The sequence below is a fragment of the Misgurnus anguillicaudatus genome, chromosome 13, assembly GCF_027580225.2.
Source record: "Misgurnus anguillicaudatus chromosome 13, ASM2758022v2, whole genome shotgun sequence".
Taxonomy (NCBI): Eukaryota; Metazoa; Chordata; class Actinopteri; order Cypriniformes; family Cobitidae; genus Misgurnus; species Misgurnus anguillicaudatus.
Genome location: NC_073349.2, coordinates 22,661,431 through 22,680,700, shown reverse-complemented (window position 1 = coordinate 22,680,700; position 19,270 = coordinate 22,661,431). Strand labels below are relative to the sequence as shown.

Genomic DNA, 19,270 nt, shown 5'->3' with positions numbered 1-19,270 from the left:
GCCTAACCCTCACCCACAAATCCTTCTTGTTGTTTATTGGCTGGAACACTTTGTTATTGTTTCTGGTGGTAAGTTTGGCCACTGTGTTGTTATTGCCGTTTGTGGAGCCTAGGCTGTCTACAGTGATCGCTTTTTTTACAGTTTGATCAGCGGTCAGGTAGCAAGCAGATAGTGAGGAGATGTTTGCTGTATGTAACAAAACGCGTGAATTCGCTTAGAGCACCTTTAAAGCTAAAAAAATTATAAATAATATTTTATAAACACCTTTAATATTATTAAGAAGTAAGGTAACACCACTGACAAAAAAATGGTGTATGCAGTCTTTAAGTACATGCACACAAAAGAAATACATTTAAGGCATCTTGACATACCAAAAGTGGATGTTTCTGTAGAATGACCCTAATACAAATTTCACAGACAATATAAATAATCAAAAACATTTTTATAAATGTATTTCAATGGAAAAGACAAAACCACAGCACAAAACAGTGAACAGTACAAACTAACATTTCAATCTTTGACATACTTTTAAAATAGTTATGTGATCATTTTAAAAATAAACTTTTGGAAGGAATTTATAGGCACAAACACTCACAAAAAACACAGTATTCTCATGCCGAATGTTACAGGATACCCTCACAGTGTTTGTACCGTTCTAGATCCACAGAAAACGTTCATGACAGTATCACAGGAGTGGGCTTCTTAACATTTTAAACCCACATGCTTGCTATTAAAATTATTAACGTGGTGGGATATGTAAAAATAGCATGGCAGCAAGACTCTAAGAAATGTAATAAAAAGGCACTTCATTCAGTAAACAGTGAATTTACACTTACAAAAATGAGTGAAGTACGATTACCCATAATTCTCCAGATCTATTGCTCTCTCTCAGAGCCTTCACAGTAAAACAGCCACCACTAGATGGTGGCCATGTGCTTTACTTTATATTAAAATGTTCAAAAATTATGAAGAAAAAAACTAATACCCTGAATTCTGAGTTGATAGGACTGAATGCTGAAACCAGATGTATAAATAAATAATGTTGCATAGTGAAATTGTGGTAATGTTTCATACTGTGATACTGTCCATATTTTGTAAAGTAAACTTAGGTCACTCCTACAGTATCTAAACATTTCCAATGGGTCGCTGAACTGTGTAGATAAAGATAAGACAACATTTATGAGCAATAATCAAAACGTTTCATAAAGGTTATCTCATATTCAACACTGAACATCACAAAACAACAGATTCAATTGGTCATAGAGGTGATGTGTCCTCAGTGACCAAACACATAACAGCTGAATATAGATGTGAAATCATTTGTAAAAACTACATGTGCACACTTCATGTTGCATATATAATTAAATAAATAGGACAGCAGGAACCTAAAATACAGATTTCACTGTCATAGTCACAAAGTACAAAAATGTCCACATCCCATTTTAAGACATTCAACAATATCTGCAACTAGTAAACAGTTTAGGTTCTGCAAACATTTGACAAACTACTTAAAGTGACACACATTCAAATGTAATTGTTTTTATATTCATCACAAATCTATCAATTATTGTGGAGTGTCTACTCAAAAATACTACTTCTCTCTCAAAACCCGAGCATATCTGGTGAATGTTAGATGACTACAAATCAAAAGAAACTACCATTGAAGCACAATAAATGCGCCTATTAAATGTAATCTCTAACATAGAGTGTCTGATTGGATGCGCATCGGAATGCTACACGTACCCCAAAAACAAAAAGAAAACCACAGTACAAAAACACTCCTGGCAATTTATGTGAAAAAATCTAGTTTTGTAAACATAAATTATGAATTAAAATAAAAATAATGTCCATCAATAAAAATATTGCATAAATAAGGCAATGCATTAAGAAATAAAGCTTTTAAAGGTCTTTGATAAATGAAGTACTTCTATAAAAATATATGGGAAAAAAATACTTAACCAGTGTCTGAAGTAAGCAATTCTACAAACAGCTTTATAAAATCAATTACATTATGGAAGTGAAGATGGGAGTGAAGAAAAAACTAATGATCTGGGATCTGTTCGACTGATTAGCACTGCTGCACCAGTCTGCGATAGTGGGGCATGACCTTGCTGTCTGGAAGGTAAAGTGCCATCTCCAAAGCAACCAAAACTGTGAACTCTAGAGAAATCAGCTCTCTGCGGTTTATTCGAAAACGCTCCTCCAATCTCTGATCAGGGTCAAGTGGGGAGAGAGAGAGAAAGAAAATAAGTGAATAAACGACTATTCTTTGCATTAAAGGATAATCTTTCAAACTGCATAGATAGTATTCCATAACAAGTAATACATAAAGCTAACAGATCACTGGTACTACCATGGTACTGTACACTGATGATGTTATAATATGATAATAGCAATAGCATTATATACTGTATGGGAGATTATATAACTGCAGGTACAATTGGTGTCCAAAATCATTATTATTATTATTTTTATTATATTAACAATTAAAAATAGTTATAGCAGTTTATTTTAATAAATAAAAGTAACGCTATAAAGTATATATTTTATTTAAGAAATCTATAGAAATGAGAAAATGTTTACATCAAAAATGCTAAAAAAAATAAAGTCATAAGTCTCAACTAGTTTGATCCAAATTTCAAGATAAAATCACAAAAACTGATATTTATATATATTTGAAGAGTTTGGTTTCAAAACACAAATCTATTTTGACTAATTTCGGTACAAATGTGTACTTTATACTAAGAAAGTGACAAGATGAAAACCACTATTTTCTAGTGATGCACCGATGTATCGGCCGATTTTTGATGAGTTTGAAACCATCTGCATATCAGCAATAGCACGAGAAAGGCCGATACCGATTGTTTATTAACTGCATAAAGAAATTCATTATATGTAAAAAATGAGTTAATGTTGTTAATAAAATAAATGCATAATAGCAAAAACCACCTTTGAAGGTTGTCATGTTGTCTTATTATATTTGTTTTAGCTTAATTTGTGCCTCTCTTATTATGTTGGTCAGTTGAATGTTAATTAGATCCAATCCATGTTCAGTAAAAATTATTTAATGCAGAAATAAACTAGCTAGAAGACCAACTATATAGTATTGTATACAAGTGTTTAATATCGGTATCGGACAGAAGTTGCCCAAAAAATCCTATCGGTGCATCTCTACTATTATTGCACAAAATGCAATAAATCCATGACAAGCTTTTTTTCAAAATGCTATAAATCTATTGAATCAATATATAAATGTGCATTCATCTTTGCCATTTTATTTTAATTTAGTTGACTAGTGAAATACACTAATAAAAATTGCGTATTAGATTTTGATGGCTTACGTTTCCTCACCGCCACAGAAAACCATCACAGGTTTAGCAATACCATCAAAGTATTATTTTGTTTTTGTTTGTTTGTTGATCATGAAGTACAAAATGAGGAAAACTAGGATTCTGTGTGTATTCAATGCGCCACCATTGTTGTTTACAATACGTAGAATGGTGGCCTGTGATTTGTTGAGCAGATTTATTGCATTCTGCAGAGAAGTAGGACTGGCGTTTATCGCGTTTAGAGAAAAAAAGGAGAAAAGATAACAGAATAACACGGCGGATATTGGATTTTGCATAAAATTAAGAATTCACTTTTTAATACTGACCAGATACAATATTGATTTTGGCGGTAACCATTTTATTTTTTAAATGGCATTTATCACGTTTTGAACCAAACTCTTAATTTACCAACAACGGCCACTAGGTATCAATGGTTTGTGGCATACTCTTGTCACAAATTGATACATTACAGTCACTGCATTACTATTAGTCAGTCCCTCCAGAAAAACGCGATTGTGCGATCGCACAATTTATTGCATAATCAGCCAAAGACCGCATATTTATGCGGGGCCGCATTTTTTTCCATATACGACGCACTTTCGCCGCATTAATTACAGATTTCCACGCACAAAATATGCGGGGCTTGCATGATTTTATAATCCCCGCATTTTCGTAGCAAAAAGTCACATATATATTAGCAGAAAGTTGAAAAATATTGCATTTACTTCACACAAGTGCAGCCATGTCCTCTGTTGCCATGGGAACGTTATGAAGTGACATGATTATGTGACGTGAACATCATTGCAGCTTTTGCAAGTTTCCGCAGTTTTTGCAAGTTCTGCAATTTTCGCAAATTCCCCAATTCCATCGCATAAATTGCATAAATATCCCGCATATTCCGTCGCATTTTTTAAGAAAACGTGCCGCAAAAAAACTCAGCGTTTTTCTGGAAGGACTGATTAGTGCAAAAATGTTTTGAAATATTAAAACTACATTTTTAGATCTTTCCAATATAGTTTGTCAATATTTTTGAAGATTTATAATAGGATATTATTGTTATGTATATATAATAATAATGATGCATTTCTACGAGTCATCAAATGGCTTTAAAATATGAAATCAATACTGTTACCGTCAAACTACCTTGGTAACAGAGTCTGACAGTAACAAAATGTTGACAAAGTGTTAACTCTACTATGGTGTTTAAATAGCACTACCATGCTATTGCCCTTGTACATGTTATAAAAACACTGTAGTACCATGATACTTTTTTTACACTGTAGCCTGTGTAATACAATTCAAAACAGTAACATAAAAAAACCAGGAATCAAACATGATCCACTTACATCCATTAGTTGCTTGACATCTTGTTTCTTAAGGTCACTGCTGATCTTGGCAGCCAGTAAGACGCAGGCGGCAGACACCAGCTTTCGGTTTTGTTTATTCAATCGCCCCTGCAGAACTAGCTTCTCAAAGTAAACATAGGCCATCGCGATGGTAACCGGCTGGAGCCCACACTCCTCACTTACTGATCGCATCTCCCTTTTCAAACTTTGAATGCCACAGGAAAAAATAAAAAAAAGGTTATACTAAACTGAGGCCAATTTCCAAAACACAAAGCACATACAATATAAAACACAATGCAAGCTACTTTAATGCATTCAGCTAAATGAATAACATTACATTATGTGTGAAAAATCAAATTCTCCTTTCAAGTGTCTATTGAAACGTGACTTAGGGAGGGATAAACTGAATGAATCATAACAATTAATCATGATTTGTTTAATAGGAAGGGACGATTTCAGTTCGCATACACACAAAATGTAGCATACAGTATGTTTCAGACTGCAACTTTACCTTCTAATCTTGCTGAGAGTCAGTTTTATATGAGGAAACTTCTCCTTGAATGTCTCATTCATGTCTTTCTTCAAGTCGGATGGTTTTACATACTCAATAACCGTCGTCTGTAGGAGACAAAGAGACTTTTGTTGTTGTCATAAATGTGCATGCAGCTTTTTTATGGTGACTACAAAACACACAGACCGGTAAATATGTTGTTTTACAGATTTATAGACGTCATGCTTCTAGACTTTAGCCATAATGAGCCAATAGGCTTATCACATGACCTGCTGATGTGACCTGATATATATATAACTTAGTCATAAGTTGGGTTCAAAGATTACCAAGCAGTTTATGAATACTATCATGTTATGTTGCAAAGCAGATGTCTTTTTAAGCATGTTCATGAGGTTAGTAATGTAAGTGCTTACAACATAAGACGTGAAAATAAGGACTCGCTTGTGTTTCCCACAAGGCCACTGGGGGTCACTGAGTAAGTTTGGGTCATAGTCTGATAGCTCATCCACACCTATGAAGAGATACACACAACATTAAACATACAGGTAAACCAACAGTGGCTTGACAAAAGACAAAACATATGGTGCAAAAGCCGCTAAACGTCAAAAATTAGCTAATGTATTAACCGAATGCTCTCTGCACATATTATACATTCATTAAATACTATTACATTTATGTCATTTGAATGCATGAATGAATCAATTTAAATGTAAACAATGCAATAAGTGTAAAAGATTCAGAGATCATCTAACATACCAGTATCTTGGCCCACACTGCTGTTGATTCGGGAGGGTGTGAAGTTCTTTTGGGCGTTGATTCGGTTTCGTGACATGGGGGTCTGACCTGTACCGGTGTCAGGTGGCCCACTGCTCTTCTGCCGGACCAAGGCATTTGTTGGGAGTAGGAAGCGAGCGTATGATACAGTCTGCAACCCACAAACAACCAGTCAGAGAGATACAAGTCTGTGTCTGTAAACCGATGTGTGTGTACATTTAAGTCTATGTATAATTAACATATGCTTTGGCAATGTAAAGATTCTTCATAAAGCTATCTACAAGGCTATCAGCAAACAAAATATATGCATTGCGCCAACACACACCCAGTGACCCAGTTGCTCAACAACACTATAAAACCAGACTGTCAACATAACATACACCACCACCACGATAAACAAACATCGTCAGAGATCTCATCTTACCTTTCCGAGGTCCACCTCCACCCCCTCAAGTCCTGGGACCATATCAACTCCCCCACCAGATGAGTGTCTGTGTTTCTGGCCTTCTGGTTTTAAGTCACTGCTGCAGGTAAATTAATTGTTAATAGTTAAAATGTAACATAACATTTTACTGCTGTTGTAGCCTCATCCTTTTGAATAAAGACCCTTTTGTTTTCTTGTTTGTCTTATGCAAAAGTCACCAAAGCAGTCTATTAATAAACTAGCATCATGGTTTAGTTGGCTGTCTGTGGACTGGCTTGTCTGTAAACAAATTATAAAATTCTTTGAATGACAAAGATTGTATTTATGTGTGATACTGTGGCACTTTTGAAGACCACATGGAATGAAGTTGACATTTTGTGGCTTTCAGGCTGTTTAAAGGGCCCGTTTTATGCAAAATCCACTTTTACAAGGAGTTTGGACATCAATGTGGGGGAAAAAATGCACCCACTCCTCCTTTTTTAATCCATATTAAACCAAAGCAGTCTCATTTGGCATGCTGTTTTGATTCTCTTGTTAATGTGATGTCACACAAACAAAGCCCAAGCCATGGCCACTGACTGACTGGTTAACTGTACCCAGCATGCACTAATGCAGCTAAAGATACTATTGTCCTAGACTGCATTCACAGGAATCAGATCTATTTTTAACCAAAAGCAGCAGCTCATTTGCATATAAAGGTACTTTATACACAGTACTGTTATGCTCCTGCCCAAATAAGGGCATTTTGGTCATGCTATAATAAATGATCTGTGGAGTTATTTTGAGCTGAAACATCACAGACACATTCTAGGCACATTTAAGACTTATATTACATCTTATAAAAATGGGCATAATACACTCTCCTAAAGGATTATTAGGAACACCATACTAATACTGTGTTTGACCCCCTTTCGCCTTCAGAATTTTATGTGGCATTGATTCAACAAGGTGCTGAAAGCATTCTTTAGAAATGTTGGCCCATATTGATAGGATAGCATCTTCCAGTTGATGGAGATTTGTGGGATGCACATCCATGGCATGAAGCTCCCGTTCCCTCACATCCCTAAGATGCTCTATTGGGTTGAGATCTGGTGACTGTGGGGGTCATTTTAGTACAGTGAACTCATTGTCATGTTCAAGAAACCAATTTGAAATGATTCAAGCTTTGTGACATGGTCATTATCCTGCTGGAAGTAGCCATCAAAGGATGGTTACATGGTCAGAAACAATGCTCAGGTAGGCCGTGGCATTTAAGCGATGCCCAGTTGGCACTAAGTGTCCTAATGTGTGCCAAGAAAACATCCCTCACACCATTACACCATTGCATTAATGAGAAATTGAACAGGTGTTCCTAATAATCCTTTAGGTGATTGTATAAGGCCTTTAAATATTTAAACAAAACACTTCACTAGAAAATAAATGTGTTATACTTTATATAAATGTTGAGATTGGCTCATGTATGAGAGGTGGACAAATCACTGACATCTTGCTATGCCAAAATGTTATAACAGCATAAAATTCTACTGAAGTTCTGCAAAAAGCTGGATGATATATGGGATTCTCAGTTACAAACATCTCTTCATGTACTATTTTGCACATGATTTCAAATGACATCATACAAAACCAATTTTGTTGTTTTTTCCACATTTAAGGGGAAATTTTTCATTACCGCAACGGGTACATGACTAGATTTGGGTTCTTTAACATGGAAATATTTATAATTAAAAAATCTAAAAAAAAGCTTCAGTGCATGTTATACTATAAACATTTACAGTAAAGAAACATGAGGTATTTGGTGATCATTGGTAAATGTAGAGACAATAATAAGGAATGTAAATGTGTCCAAGAAAAATTCTCATCCTCCGCAACAATTTTCAATCATTGTTTAAGCCCTCAAGGAACTAACATTTTCGAAAAAAAAAAAATTGTTGGAAGGGACATAATTGACTGTGACACTCAAAAGGCTACCAGGTAAGCAGTTCTTTTTTTTTCTCCAGATAAAAGTTGAAATTTTGTTTGTCATAGTACCTAGACAACTTTTTAGTTCTCATTACCGTAACATGAGTTTGTAAATGCATACATTTAATGTAATATCATGTTGCAGTAATGATATTTGTTTATAATGATAATCTAAAAAAATGTAAATATTCTACAGGAAATATTTTTTAAATCCTCTAAAAAATAATTGTTATAGTAAGTTCAGACCTTAATCTTATATGGGCAAAAAAATTGGCTTCAAGGGCTTTTTAAAAAATCTAATGCTGGACACCACCTAAATTTGGATTTCGTTTGAATCACCCATATATGCTCCAGTATAGCTCAGTGGCTCCAGTATTGCGTTAGCAGTGCAAAAGGTCATGGGTTCAAAGCCAGGCAACACATACTGATAAAATGCATATCTAGTAATGCACTGTATTATACATAACACCTGCCAATGTATACAGCTTATACTGACAGCATCAGCTGACATCTGCCCACTGACAATCCAGCTTTGTGAAAGTTTCTTCCATTAAAATCTTGCATTTGGTTCTTGACATTTTAAGCAGCTGATTTGTCCATCTCTTGTGTATGGCTCTACATGATATGAAATGACCGTGGTTGCTCTGTACCTGATGTGATAACTCTCTCCATAAGGCAATACGGAGAAAGCAGCACATAGGGATCTCTTGGCACAGATCAGCACAACCCTGCAGGACACAGATGGCAGGTGTACACAAAACAAACATCAGTCAGGTGATGAACCACACACAAAGACATCAAACCATCAGTACATCACCTACTGAGCATGCTTACAACACAACAAGTGCATTATGATGAGTCACAAAAACATGCAAAAATAAGCAAATGGGAGATCTTATGTCAATGAAGTGAAGATGGTGACTGGACGCCTGATCAAACCTTTCCATATATGGTATTGTGAAGACTAGAATTTTTTTCATAAATGTAAAAAATAAATATATGCTACCAAGATATTAAAAATGAGAGTACAAAATAATCAATAGTCTTTCATAATTGATTTTTATAGACTTGAAACACAAGTGTGATTAAAAATGACAACTGTTTTGTTTCCCAGAAGTCCTGAATGACATTACAAATATCAGTTCAGCAGCAGTGACAGGTTGTGCTCAGCAAGGTCAAAGGTCACACATTACATCCAGCTGATGTCATGACGCTAGGGTGAACGTGGATGGGAGTCAAGGCACAAGGCGCAATGATATTATGCAGTGCCCGAAATGAGTCCTCTCCCCTGCTATTAACAAGGGGACTATCTTCGAGCGCTGCATAATATCATTGCGCCTGCTGCAGCCGTGGTATGGCAGCAAAGTCCTTGATTATTACGCCAGAATGAGAGTATAGTTCCTAGCCATATCAGCCTAGAAAATCACAACTTTTAATTTTCCGTCGCTCTTAGTACATGATGAAACTACAAAAGAGTAAGTTTTAAATAGGAAAAATATTGAAACTCTTTGGTCATTTTTAAGCGCGATGCTAATGGTCTAATCAGATTCAATTGATTATGCTAAGCTATGCTAAAAGTGGTACCGCCAGACCTGGAGATCAGAAGAATGGACCCCAAAACGGCAAAAATCACATGTTTAACTCTAGGAGAGCTGAAAAATGAGCATATTTTCAAAAAAGTGGAGTGTCCCTTTAAAGACGTGTAGATGTGAAGCGAAAGATTTATATGCGATTCAGCTTAAAGTTGATAAAACACTTCTTAAAATAAAAATGCTATGGTTTACTATTTTGGTACCACTGACAATGGAAATAATTGTGTACCGTACCAGCAAACTGTATCTCAGGGAAAAGAATAAGGAGAGCACAACATCCCGAGCTGTGGCTGGAGTAATGGACGCGAGAAAGAGGAGCACTTTTGGAATCGTTTATCTTACGTAAGATGGTTCCATTACATATTAATGGCTTTACCTTCGTGCAGTTTTATCACCATAAGCTCCATTCACGATTCATTTAATCCAACACGGTTGTTCCCAGCAGACAACCACATCTATCCATCTTTGATCTCTGTGAGAACCTAAGCGAGTTATTTTGCGAATACTTGTGCCTGTTATTGAGTTAGCGAAGGAACCACCGAGTCTGATGCTGCAGAAAGCACATTGCAGTTATACAATAGAACTTTACTGCCTGGGGAACACAGTCCAGCACCCACCATACCAGCATCCTTTTTACTCTGAATTATGATTGTGTCTGGAATCAGAATTCTTGGCATGTGAACCAAAATTTTAATTTTGAGAATACATGATGTAGTCACTTTATTCCATGTGCTTTGGATATCGGTACTTTGCATTATTAAATTTTTTTAACTTAAATAATGAAAATAATTATTGAGCATTGATCTATTGCCATGGTATGTGACACCTTCTTACAGACTTGCTTTAAATGGGGCAAAATCTCTTTTCCTCACAAATTTATATTATTGATTATTGGTGTAATAATATTGATACAGTAGTCAGAAAAATTTTACTTTAATATAGCTTTTTCCCATTACCAATTTTACCAGCTGTTCCTTAAAAATAAACCCTATTTAGGGGAAGTATTCCTTGCACTGTATTGCACCCGCTGACTCACCTGCTACCTCGTGTATCATACTGTCTCATGTTCTTAATGAAGTGCACTTTCTTGGAAACCTTTGGCCCCGGAGACCCAGACAGGTTACGTGTCCTGCAACAAAACAATCAATAAAAAATTAAACAAATGCACCTTTTTGTTGTTCAAGTTGCTCACATAACAGCTTGAGTGTCAGTGTTATGCTGCGTTCACTAGGCATGGGACGGTTACCCGTTTCAAGGTATACCGAGGTTTTAAACAGTCAAAGTTTCAAAACCACTAAAATTTTCGGTGATACCGTATACAAGGTATGAACTGTGTTTATACAAAATGCTTTAAATAATTAAGTCATGTTATTGATTTGATGTTTACATTTAATATACATTACAAAAATATTATATATTTTTTGAAAGCATATTATAATTTAAAGGGCTTTATTTTTACCGGGCATTTGAAAATAACACATTTTAGTGTTGCAATGGCAATACCGTAACACCGTGAAACCGTGGTATTTTGGCTAAAGGTTATCATACCGCCAGAATCTTTACCAGCCCATGCCTAGCGTTCACACCAGCCGCAGAAGAGGGGTCAAGCGCGAGTGATTTCAATGTTAAGTCATTGTGAAGACGCATTGATGCACGTCTGGAGGTCTCGCGGTGTGAATGTGGCGTTTAGCACAGCGCAGTAAAGGGCTCGTTATAGTCGTGCGTAGGTCCTAAGGCGTAGCAGCGACGGCGTAGGTTCCGCGTCAGTTTTCATTTATACTTTTGCGTCTTCGTCCGCATCGACGTGCAAACACACGTGCGACCGCTGGTGGGCAGTACCCACGCGTGTAACTACAGTAGCACGCGACCGTCAGAGAAGAAGAAACCGGGCAAGTTAACCCACAAACGAAGAAGAAACAGCAACTTGTTGTGTATAATTTGAGAAGACCAGCAATGATGGAAGTAAATAAACAGCGACTTTTGTTGCAGTTTGAGTTAAATCACTCCGCAATTTGGCTCATCTTTGTTTTCACCGTCACAGACGGAAATACCTATGACGCAGTTTTTTTACCTGACGGGAGGGGTTCTGGTGGACCAATCACAGCGCTTGCGGTCCGCGTAGAACTGACGCTCTGTAAAAAAATTTGCGAGCTACGCACAGGCTACGGATAGCCTACGGCGTAGAACCTACGCACGACTATAAATCGCCCTTAAGCGTGATTCTGTCTCGTTTGCGTGAATGGCGCGAATTGAGCGTGCAAGTTGAAAAATTGGAACTTTGGCAAAAAAAAAAACGCACCGCGTTAACCAATCAGGAGCTTGCTCTGGTAGTGACGTTATTACAGGAAGCGAGCGGAGTCGCAGAAGCCCCTCCCATGACGCGAATTTCCATGTGAATGTCTCGATGACTAGAATTTCACGTGCGGCTTTCATGCGCAAAAGAAGCGAGTAAACTCAAAATGTTCAAGCGGCAAACTAGACGCGGTAGACGTGAATTTGACGCCTCAAAGGCGGCTGCTGTGAACCCACGGTTATGCTGCATTTAGAACAGCAGCGGTAGAGGCGTCAAGCACGAGTGATTTCAATGTTAAGTCAATGTAAAGACGCGTTGACGTGCGTCTGGAGGTCTCGCGGCGGGGAATGAGGCGTTTAGCGTGGCGCGGTAAGCGCGATTCTGCATCGTTCGCGCGAATTGAGCGTTGCCGCAAGAAACGCACAAGTTGAAAATTTTAAACTTTGGCGGAAAAACACGCCGGGTTAACCAATCAGGAGTTGCTCTAGTGAGGTGATTACAGGAAGTGAGCGGAGTCGCAGAAGCCCCTAATTTTTACGTTAATGTCTCAGCAGTGGTGTCAAAAGTATTCATATTCATTACTCAAGTAGAAGTATAGATACTAGGGTTTAAAAAGACTTTTGTAGAAGTTGAAGTATCAACTCAAGCTTTTTACTCAAGTAAAGTGAAAAAGTACTGGTTTCAAAACTACTTAAAGTATAAAAGTAAAAGTAATGTAAGGAAAAAGTGTCATTACGGAAAAAAGCCTAGGCCGCACCACAGGGGCCTTTTGGGCACTACCCCATTTCCTCTAAAAAATGTTTCTAAAGGCCATAATAACTATAGTGTTGTTAAAATGTTAATGTTAAAAAATTTGGGATGCACTAGGGCCAGGGGTAGGCAACGTCAGTCCAGGAGTGCCGATGTCCTGCAGATTTTAGCTCCAACCCTTATAAAACCTTGGTTACCTGTAGTTTCAGGTGACTTTAACCTTTATTAGTTTGTTCAGGTCTGCTTGATTAGACCTGGAGCTAAACACTGCAGGACATCGGCACTCCATGTTGCCTACCCCTGCACTAGGCTATCTGTTTCAACCACATATGGTATATGCCCATTAAAAATGAACGCTTTTTAATACAATGCAAACAAATACATTAAAGCAGTGGTTCTCAAACTGGATGTCGCCAGATGGTGCCAGTGGCCCCAGTTTTATAATATTTTATGAAATACATTACTTTATTATAAATTCTGTAATTAAACCTCAGAAAAATAAGGCTACTAAACAAAAGCAATAAATTGTATAATTTAAAATGTTTTGATTAATTCAAATTTTAAGTTTTAGAATGTTTATGTCAACCCACTGTACACAAGGGAGGCCGCAAAAAATGGTTGATAACAACTGCATTAAAGAACCATATATGTGTACTACTGAGCATTAACATGTGTTCCATAGAGAGAAAGATATGACTAGTTGCCTATAAATATTGTAATGGTGCAAAAAGTCAATCTTCAGAGCAGTGTCACTGGTGGCCAAACTTTTACAGTGGTGCCCTCTTTAGTTAAAAAACAACAAAATCACACACAACTATAGTATGTGTGAGAATAGAAATATGCTATTGTTATCATTTATAATTGTATTTTGACAGCAACACAAACTACAAATATGCAATTACAGTCTTGTTCAAAATAATAGCAGTACAATGTGACTAACCAGAATAATCAAGGTTTTTAGTATATTTTTTGATTGCTACGTGGCAAACAAGTTACCAGTAGGTCCAGTAGATTCTCAGAAAACAAATGAGACCCAGCATTCATGATATGCACGCTCTTAAGGCTGTGCAATTGGGCAATTAGTTGAATTAGTTGAAAGGGGTGTGTTCAAAAAAATAGCAGTGTGGCATTCAATCACTGAGGTCTTCAATTTTGTGAAGAAACAGGTGTGAATCAGGTGGCCCCTATTTAAGGATGAAGCCAACACTTGTTGAACATGCATTTGAAAGCTGAGGAAAATGGGTCGTTCAAGACATTGCTCATAAGAACAGCGTACTTTCATTAAAAAGTTGATTGGAGAGGGGAAAACCTATAAAGAGGTGCAAAAAATGATAGGCTGTTCAGCTAAAATGATCTCCAATGCCTTAAAATGGAGAGCAAAACCAGAGAGACGTGGAAGAAAACGGAAGACAACCATCAAAATGGATAGAAGAATAACCAGAATGGCAAAGGCTCAGCCAATGATCACCTCCAGGATGATCAAAGACAGTCTGGAGTTACCTGTAAGTACTGTGACAGTTAGAAGACGTCTGTGTGAAGCTAATCTATTTTCAAGAATCCCCCGCAAAGTCCCTCTGTTAAAAAAAGGCATGTGCAGAAGAGGTTACAATTTGCCAAAGAACACATCAACTGGCCTAAAGAGAAATGGAGGAACATTTTGTGGACTGATGAGAGTAAAATTGTTCTTTTTGGGTCCAAGGGCCACAGGCAGTTTGTGAGACGACCCCCAAACTCTGAATTCAAGCCACAGTACACAGTGAAGACAGTGAAGCATGGAGCATGATATGGGCATGTTTCTCCTACTATGGTGTTGGGCCTATTTATCGCATACCAGGGATCATGGATCAGTTCGGATATGTTAAAATACTTGAAGAGGTCATGTTGCCCTATGCTGAAGAGGACATGCCCTTGAAATGGTTGTTTCAACAAGACAATGACCCTAAACACACTAGTAAACGGGCAAAGTCTTGGTTCCAAACCAACAAAATTAATGTTATGGAGTGGCCAGCCCAATCTCCAGACCTTAATCCAATTGAGAACTTGTGGGGTGATATCAAAAATGCTGTAAAACCAAGAAATGTGAATGAATTGTGGAATGTTGTTAAAGAATCATGGAGTGGAATAACAGCTGAGAGGTGCCACAAGTTGTTTGACTCCATGCCACACAGATGTCAAGCAGTTTTAAAAAACTGTGGTCATACAACTAAATATTAGTTTAGTGATTCACAGGATTGCTAAATCCCAGAAAAAAAAAAATGTTTGTACAAAATAGTTTTGAGTTTGTACAGTCAAAGGTAGACACTGCTATTTTTTTGAACACACCCCTTTCAACTAATTGCCCAATTGCACAGCCCCAAGAGCGTGCATATCATGAATGCTGGGTCTCATTTGTTTTCTGAGAATCTACTGAACCTACTGGTAACTTGTTTGCCACGTAGCAATAAAAATATACTAAAAACCTTGATTATTCTGGTTAGTCACATTGTACTGCTATTATTTTGAACAATACTGTATATATTATAGCCTATATTTCTGCATCTGTACTTGTGTAGCTAATGGACTTTTGTATACTTTACTTTAGTCAGTATAAATCCAAGCAATTTTGGAGAATTACTAAATGTCTTTATTGTAAGTAAATTAAAAGTCAGGTTTAAGGAAACAGCTGATGTCTATGAACAAAAGCAAAAGTTGGTATGTATGGTTATGTGTTTGATTGATTTAACACTCAAGCATTCAGCTAAGTACGTTTTGTTAATGCAAATAAAATTTACGGCAGTTATTAGCATATACAAAACAACAATGTCTTTAGCCTAGATATCTTTGCCATGCTTCAAAACGCAACGCAGCACAATGTCATTTAAGTTGAACAACTGAAGTTACATGATATAAATTGGTATTGTTACACTATTTAAATCACACAGATGAGTTGGTGTCAGCATTCAGCTATATATTTACACAGGCTTGTGAATGTGAACTGACCTGAAAGTGATGCCCGAGTTTTATTTCGTCCTTTTCCATTTGAAGGAAGAATGCCGCGTTCTGTTACTGTACAAACAGATGGCGGATGATATCAAAGCATCGCGAGGGGAGACACTCTGCATGCTTTCTAATCGCTCTCGCGGTTCTTTTATGTTTCTCTGTGCAGCGCTATCGAACAAACTTATGATCATCTGCAGTCAGCTGGGGGGCGGGGATTGCGTACAAACCAATAGGGAGTCGGAATGGTGTATGTTTATACTTCTCATCCAACCACAATCGCCTTCATCTGGATGATGCAATTTATCAAGATAGGTTTTTTTAACGATGACAAGCCGGAATGTAAAAAAGAAAACAAGTTGAAATTAATAGAAGTAACGAGGCGATTTTTAAAATGTAAGGAGTAGAAAAGTACAGATAATTGCATGAAAATGTAAGGAGTAGAAGTAAAAAGTCGTCTGAAAAATAATTACTCAAGTAAAGTATAGATACCCAAAATATCTACTTAAGTAAGGTAACGAAGTATTTGTACTTCGTTACTTGACACCTCTGTGTCTCAGTGACTAGAATTTCACGTGCGGATGAAGCGAGTAAACTCAAAATGTTCAAGCGGCAAACTAGATGCGGTAGACGCAAATTTGACGCCTCAAACGCTGCTGGTGTGAACCCAGGGTTAGAAACCATCTCTCAATTTTAAAGTGATACTTCACCCAAAATAAAAAATTCTGTCATCATTTACTTAATCTCATATTGTTACAAACCAAAGAATATATTTTGAGGAATGTTTGTAATCAAACTGATCAGAGGCACTATTGGCTTCCATAGTATTCTGTATTCCTACTATGGAAGTCAATGGGGTCTCAGTCTGATCGGTATGGTTACAAACATTCCTCAGAATATCTTCCTTTGTGTTCATCAGAACAAAGATATTTACACTAGTTTGAAACAACATGAGGTTGAGCAAATAATAACATTATTTTAATGTTTGGGTGACCTATCCTTTTACGTGATGGATTACTTTAAAAATAAATTTAGGCTAAATCCTTTTTCCCCATCACTATAAATTAAATCTTGAAGGCCACAAGACCACCATCAGTCAATCGACATCTGATATAATGAGATGAGAGGGTGAGGGGGACAAGAAGATTAAGATGAAGAGGGAGCACGAGAAAGAAAGAGAAACACACATGAAGACAAACAGGAAATTATGTACACATATTTTTTAAAAGAGATCATGTGTGCTTCACATGACCAACATCACCTTTAGGCAGACAAAGCTTGTTGTGACAGGTTGATGGCCTTATATTCAACTGACTCAGCAATCCCCTTATTAAAACAGCTCTTAGCTATATACTGTGACACAACAGTGATACATCCTTTCATCTGCCCAACGCGCCTTTAAACATATTGTATCCGATGCCAAGATTATAAATACAATTATTTTTTGTCTAATTTGGCAACTAGGATAAAGCAATTTACTGGTAACACAACACATTTTAACTGTAAAACATTGGTTTAATTCTAATATGTTTTATTAATGCCATTGTTCAATAGAGCAACAAACACTGCATCACTGGAGGCTTTTGTTAGGTGCTGATAAACAGCTTTTTTCTGTTGAAAACAACAACAGAAACTATCATAGAGATTCTAATGATGATAATGAAAAAAACTAATGAGCTGTGTTGTTGGGCTCCATTGGTGGGATGTTAACTGGAACCAATAGACCCCATACTGGAATAAGCCAGAAAACACTACTTGAATATACATTTTTTCGTGTGAGATATTCAAGTCAAACTCACAAAAATGTATCATTATATGTCTCTGTCATTTTTAAATGACATATTTATGTCATATTTAGAAAACTTACTTCTAAAATGAAAATGAAAGTTGTAAACAGAAAGGCGGAAGTTGACCCTCCTCTAGATGTGTTTTATTTCTGTACTGTGCAATGTTTATACCATAGATATGTATGTGATTATACGAAGTTGTCAACCACATCACATAGGCTAACGTAACACTTGTGACAATAATAGCTAATGGGCAGCTTTGACGACTTCCATTTTCAACCTGTCACGCGCCAAATAGGGGATATGATTTAGGCATAAACATTTCTACAGCAATCCAGTGCTGTAATGCAATGTATATTCATAATAAACAATAATCTGATGAGACAGCCAATGTAAATGTACTAAGTCTACATTACTAACAATGACGTTACTGATGCAATCGATCCCTGACAGGGAACAATTATGTGTAGGCTCATTGTTTTGCCAACCAAACACACCTTTGTCGGGGATCGGGTACGGGGTTAGAGACCGGAACCTGACTTGTTGATTTGCTGGCTCCAAAAACTGGATTCAACGGTCCAGTGGTCGGGGAAAGCTGTGATCCCTGGACAGACAAATCTGCTCTTACATCCTCCGTAAAAACGTCGCTACTGCCTTGATTACACGTCGTTGGGCTCAGTGGAGGAGGGCAGGTGGTAGTCCTCGGTAAAGGGTTCGCAGTTCCGCCGGTGGTGGTCAACGGTATTTGGGAGAAGGTTCCGTGACTGCTTGCGTTTGACAGATCCGTCAGACCTGACGCTCCGACATCCACGCACCGGTTCTCGGCTTCCCCAGGGCCAACGACTCCGTTGCTTAAACTGTAAACCGGTCGGCCGTCTAAAGATATGTTGTTGAGAAATAAAAGGGCCGCTTGTCTACGACGGGAATCCCGGGTTTTTCTCAAGTGCTCTTTGTGTGGTTTGGCTGTATTAGCTCGTGGACAACCGCGAACGCCGCAAGCAGCGGCCGCCATTCTAGTGTGAAAAGATAACACAGCAGACAGAGCTATCAGACCGGCTGTGACCACGCCCACTGACATATTATTGGCTAGAACCCCTGAAAGATGCATATAAATGAATCAGTAGGCGTGTTCGCGTCATGCTGCCCTGCGCAGACCAAACTGCGTATGACATCGAAGTACCGCGAGAGTTACCGCTGACTGGACAAAACGTTTTTGTTCATGAATTCTACAATCAACAAAATAATTGTCACCAAAATAATGAAATTACTAAAAAAAGATTTTCTAAAATTAAATTAATTTAAAGCATGGCTTTACTTGATGTTAACTATGTAGATGTGGATAATGTATGTATTTTATCAGAATTGCCACATCCTCTAATAAAAGCACAGGTTTGTGAATTGTGTTTAAGAATGTGCATTAAAAATGTATTTAATAAATATCATCATGCATAATTATGGTGTATTATGTGTAGGCCTACAATCTGTACCTTTATTTATTCATCATATCTTCCGTGTTTTCTGTTCATATA

The 19,270-nt window shown here is 37.3% G+C and overlaps 1 protein-coding gene across 4 annotated transcripts; it reads right to left on the bottom strand.

Annotated features, from left to right (window-relative positions):
- Window positions 1-427: 427 nt before the first annotated feature.
- Window positions 428-18,808, bottom strand: cables2a (Cdk5 and Abl enzyme substrate 2a). 4 transcript variants are annotated; one of them, XM_055187643.2, is made up of 9 exons: window positions 18,239-18,808; window positions 10,972-11,064; window positions 8,994-9,071; window positions 6,385-6,481; window positions 5,943-6,111; window positions 5,600-5,697; window positions 5,187-5,293; window positions 4,676-4,880; window positions 428-2,209 (listed from the first exon to the last, which is right to left on the bottom strand). In XM_055187643.2, exons 1-9 carry the CDS (start codon window positions 18,751-18,753, stop codon window positions 2,069-2,071), a joined length of 1,503 nt encoding a protein of 500 aa, XP_055043618.1. In that variant the 5' UTR covers window positions 18,754-18,808; the 3' UTR covers window positions 428-2,068. The 4 variants fall into 4 exon arrangements, with proteins under 4 accessions (XP_055043618.1, XP_055043617.1, XP_055043619.1 ...); XM_055187642.2 differs by having other exon boundaries at window positions 6,385-6,484; window positions 18,239-18,806; XM_055187644.2 differs by lacking the exon at window positions 8,994-9,071 and having other exon boundaries at window positions 6,385-6,484; window positions 18,239-18,807.
- Between the last annotated feature and the right edge of the window lie 462 nt (window positions 18,809-19,270).

Bases quoted from the DNA above. Each gene is read 5' to 3' on its own strand.
- cables2a (XM_055187642.2), bottom strand. From the start codon at position 18,753: ATGGCGGCCGCTGCTTGCGGCGTTCGCGGTTGTCCACGAGCTAATACA. The intron at 5,698-5,942 runs GTATGTTAGATG...ATCTCTTCATAG, and splicing joins CAGTGTGGGCCAAGATACTG to GTGTGGATGAGCTATCAGAC. The intron at 2,210-4,675 runs GTAAGTGGATCA...GACCCTGATCAG, and splicing joins ATGTCAAGCAACTAATGGAT to AGATTGGAGGAGCGTTTTCG.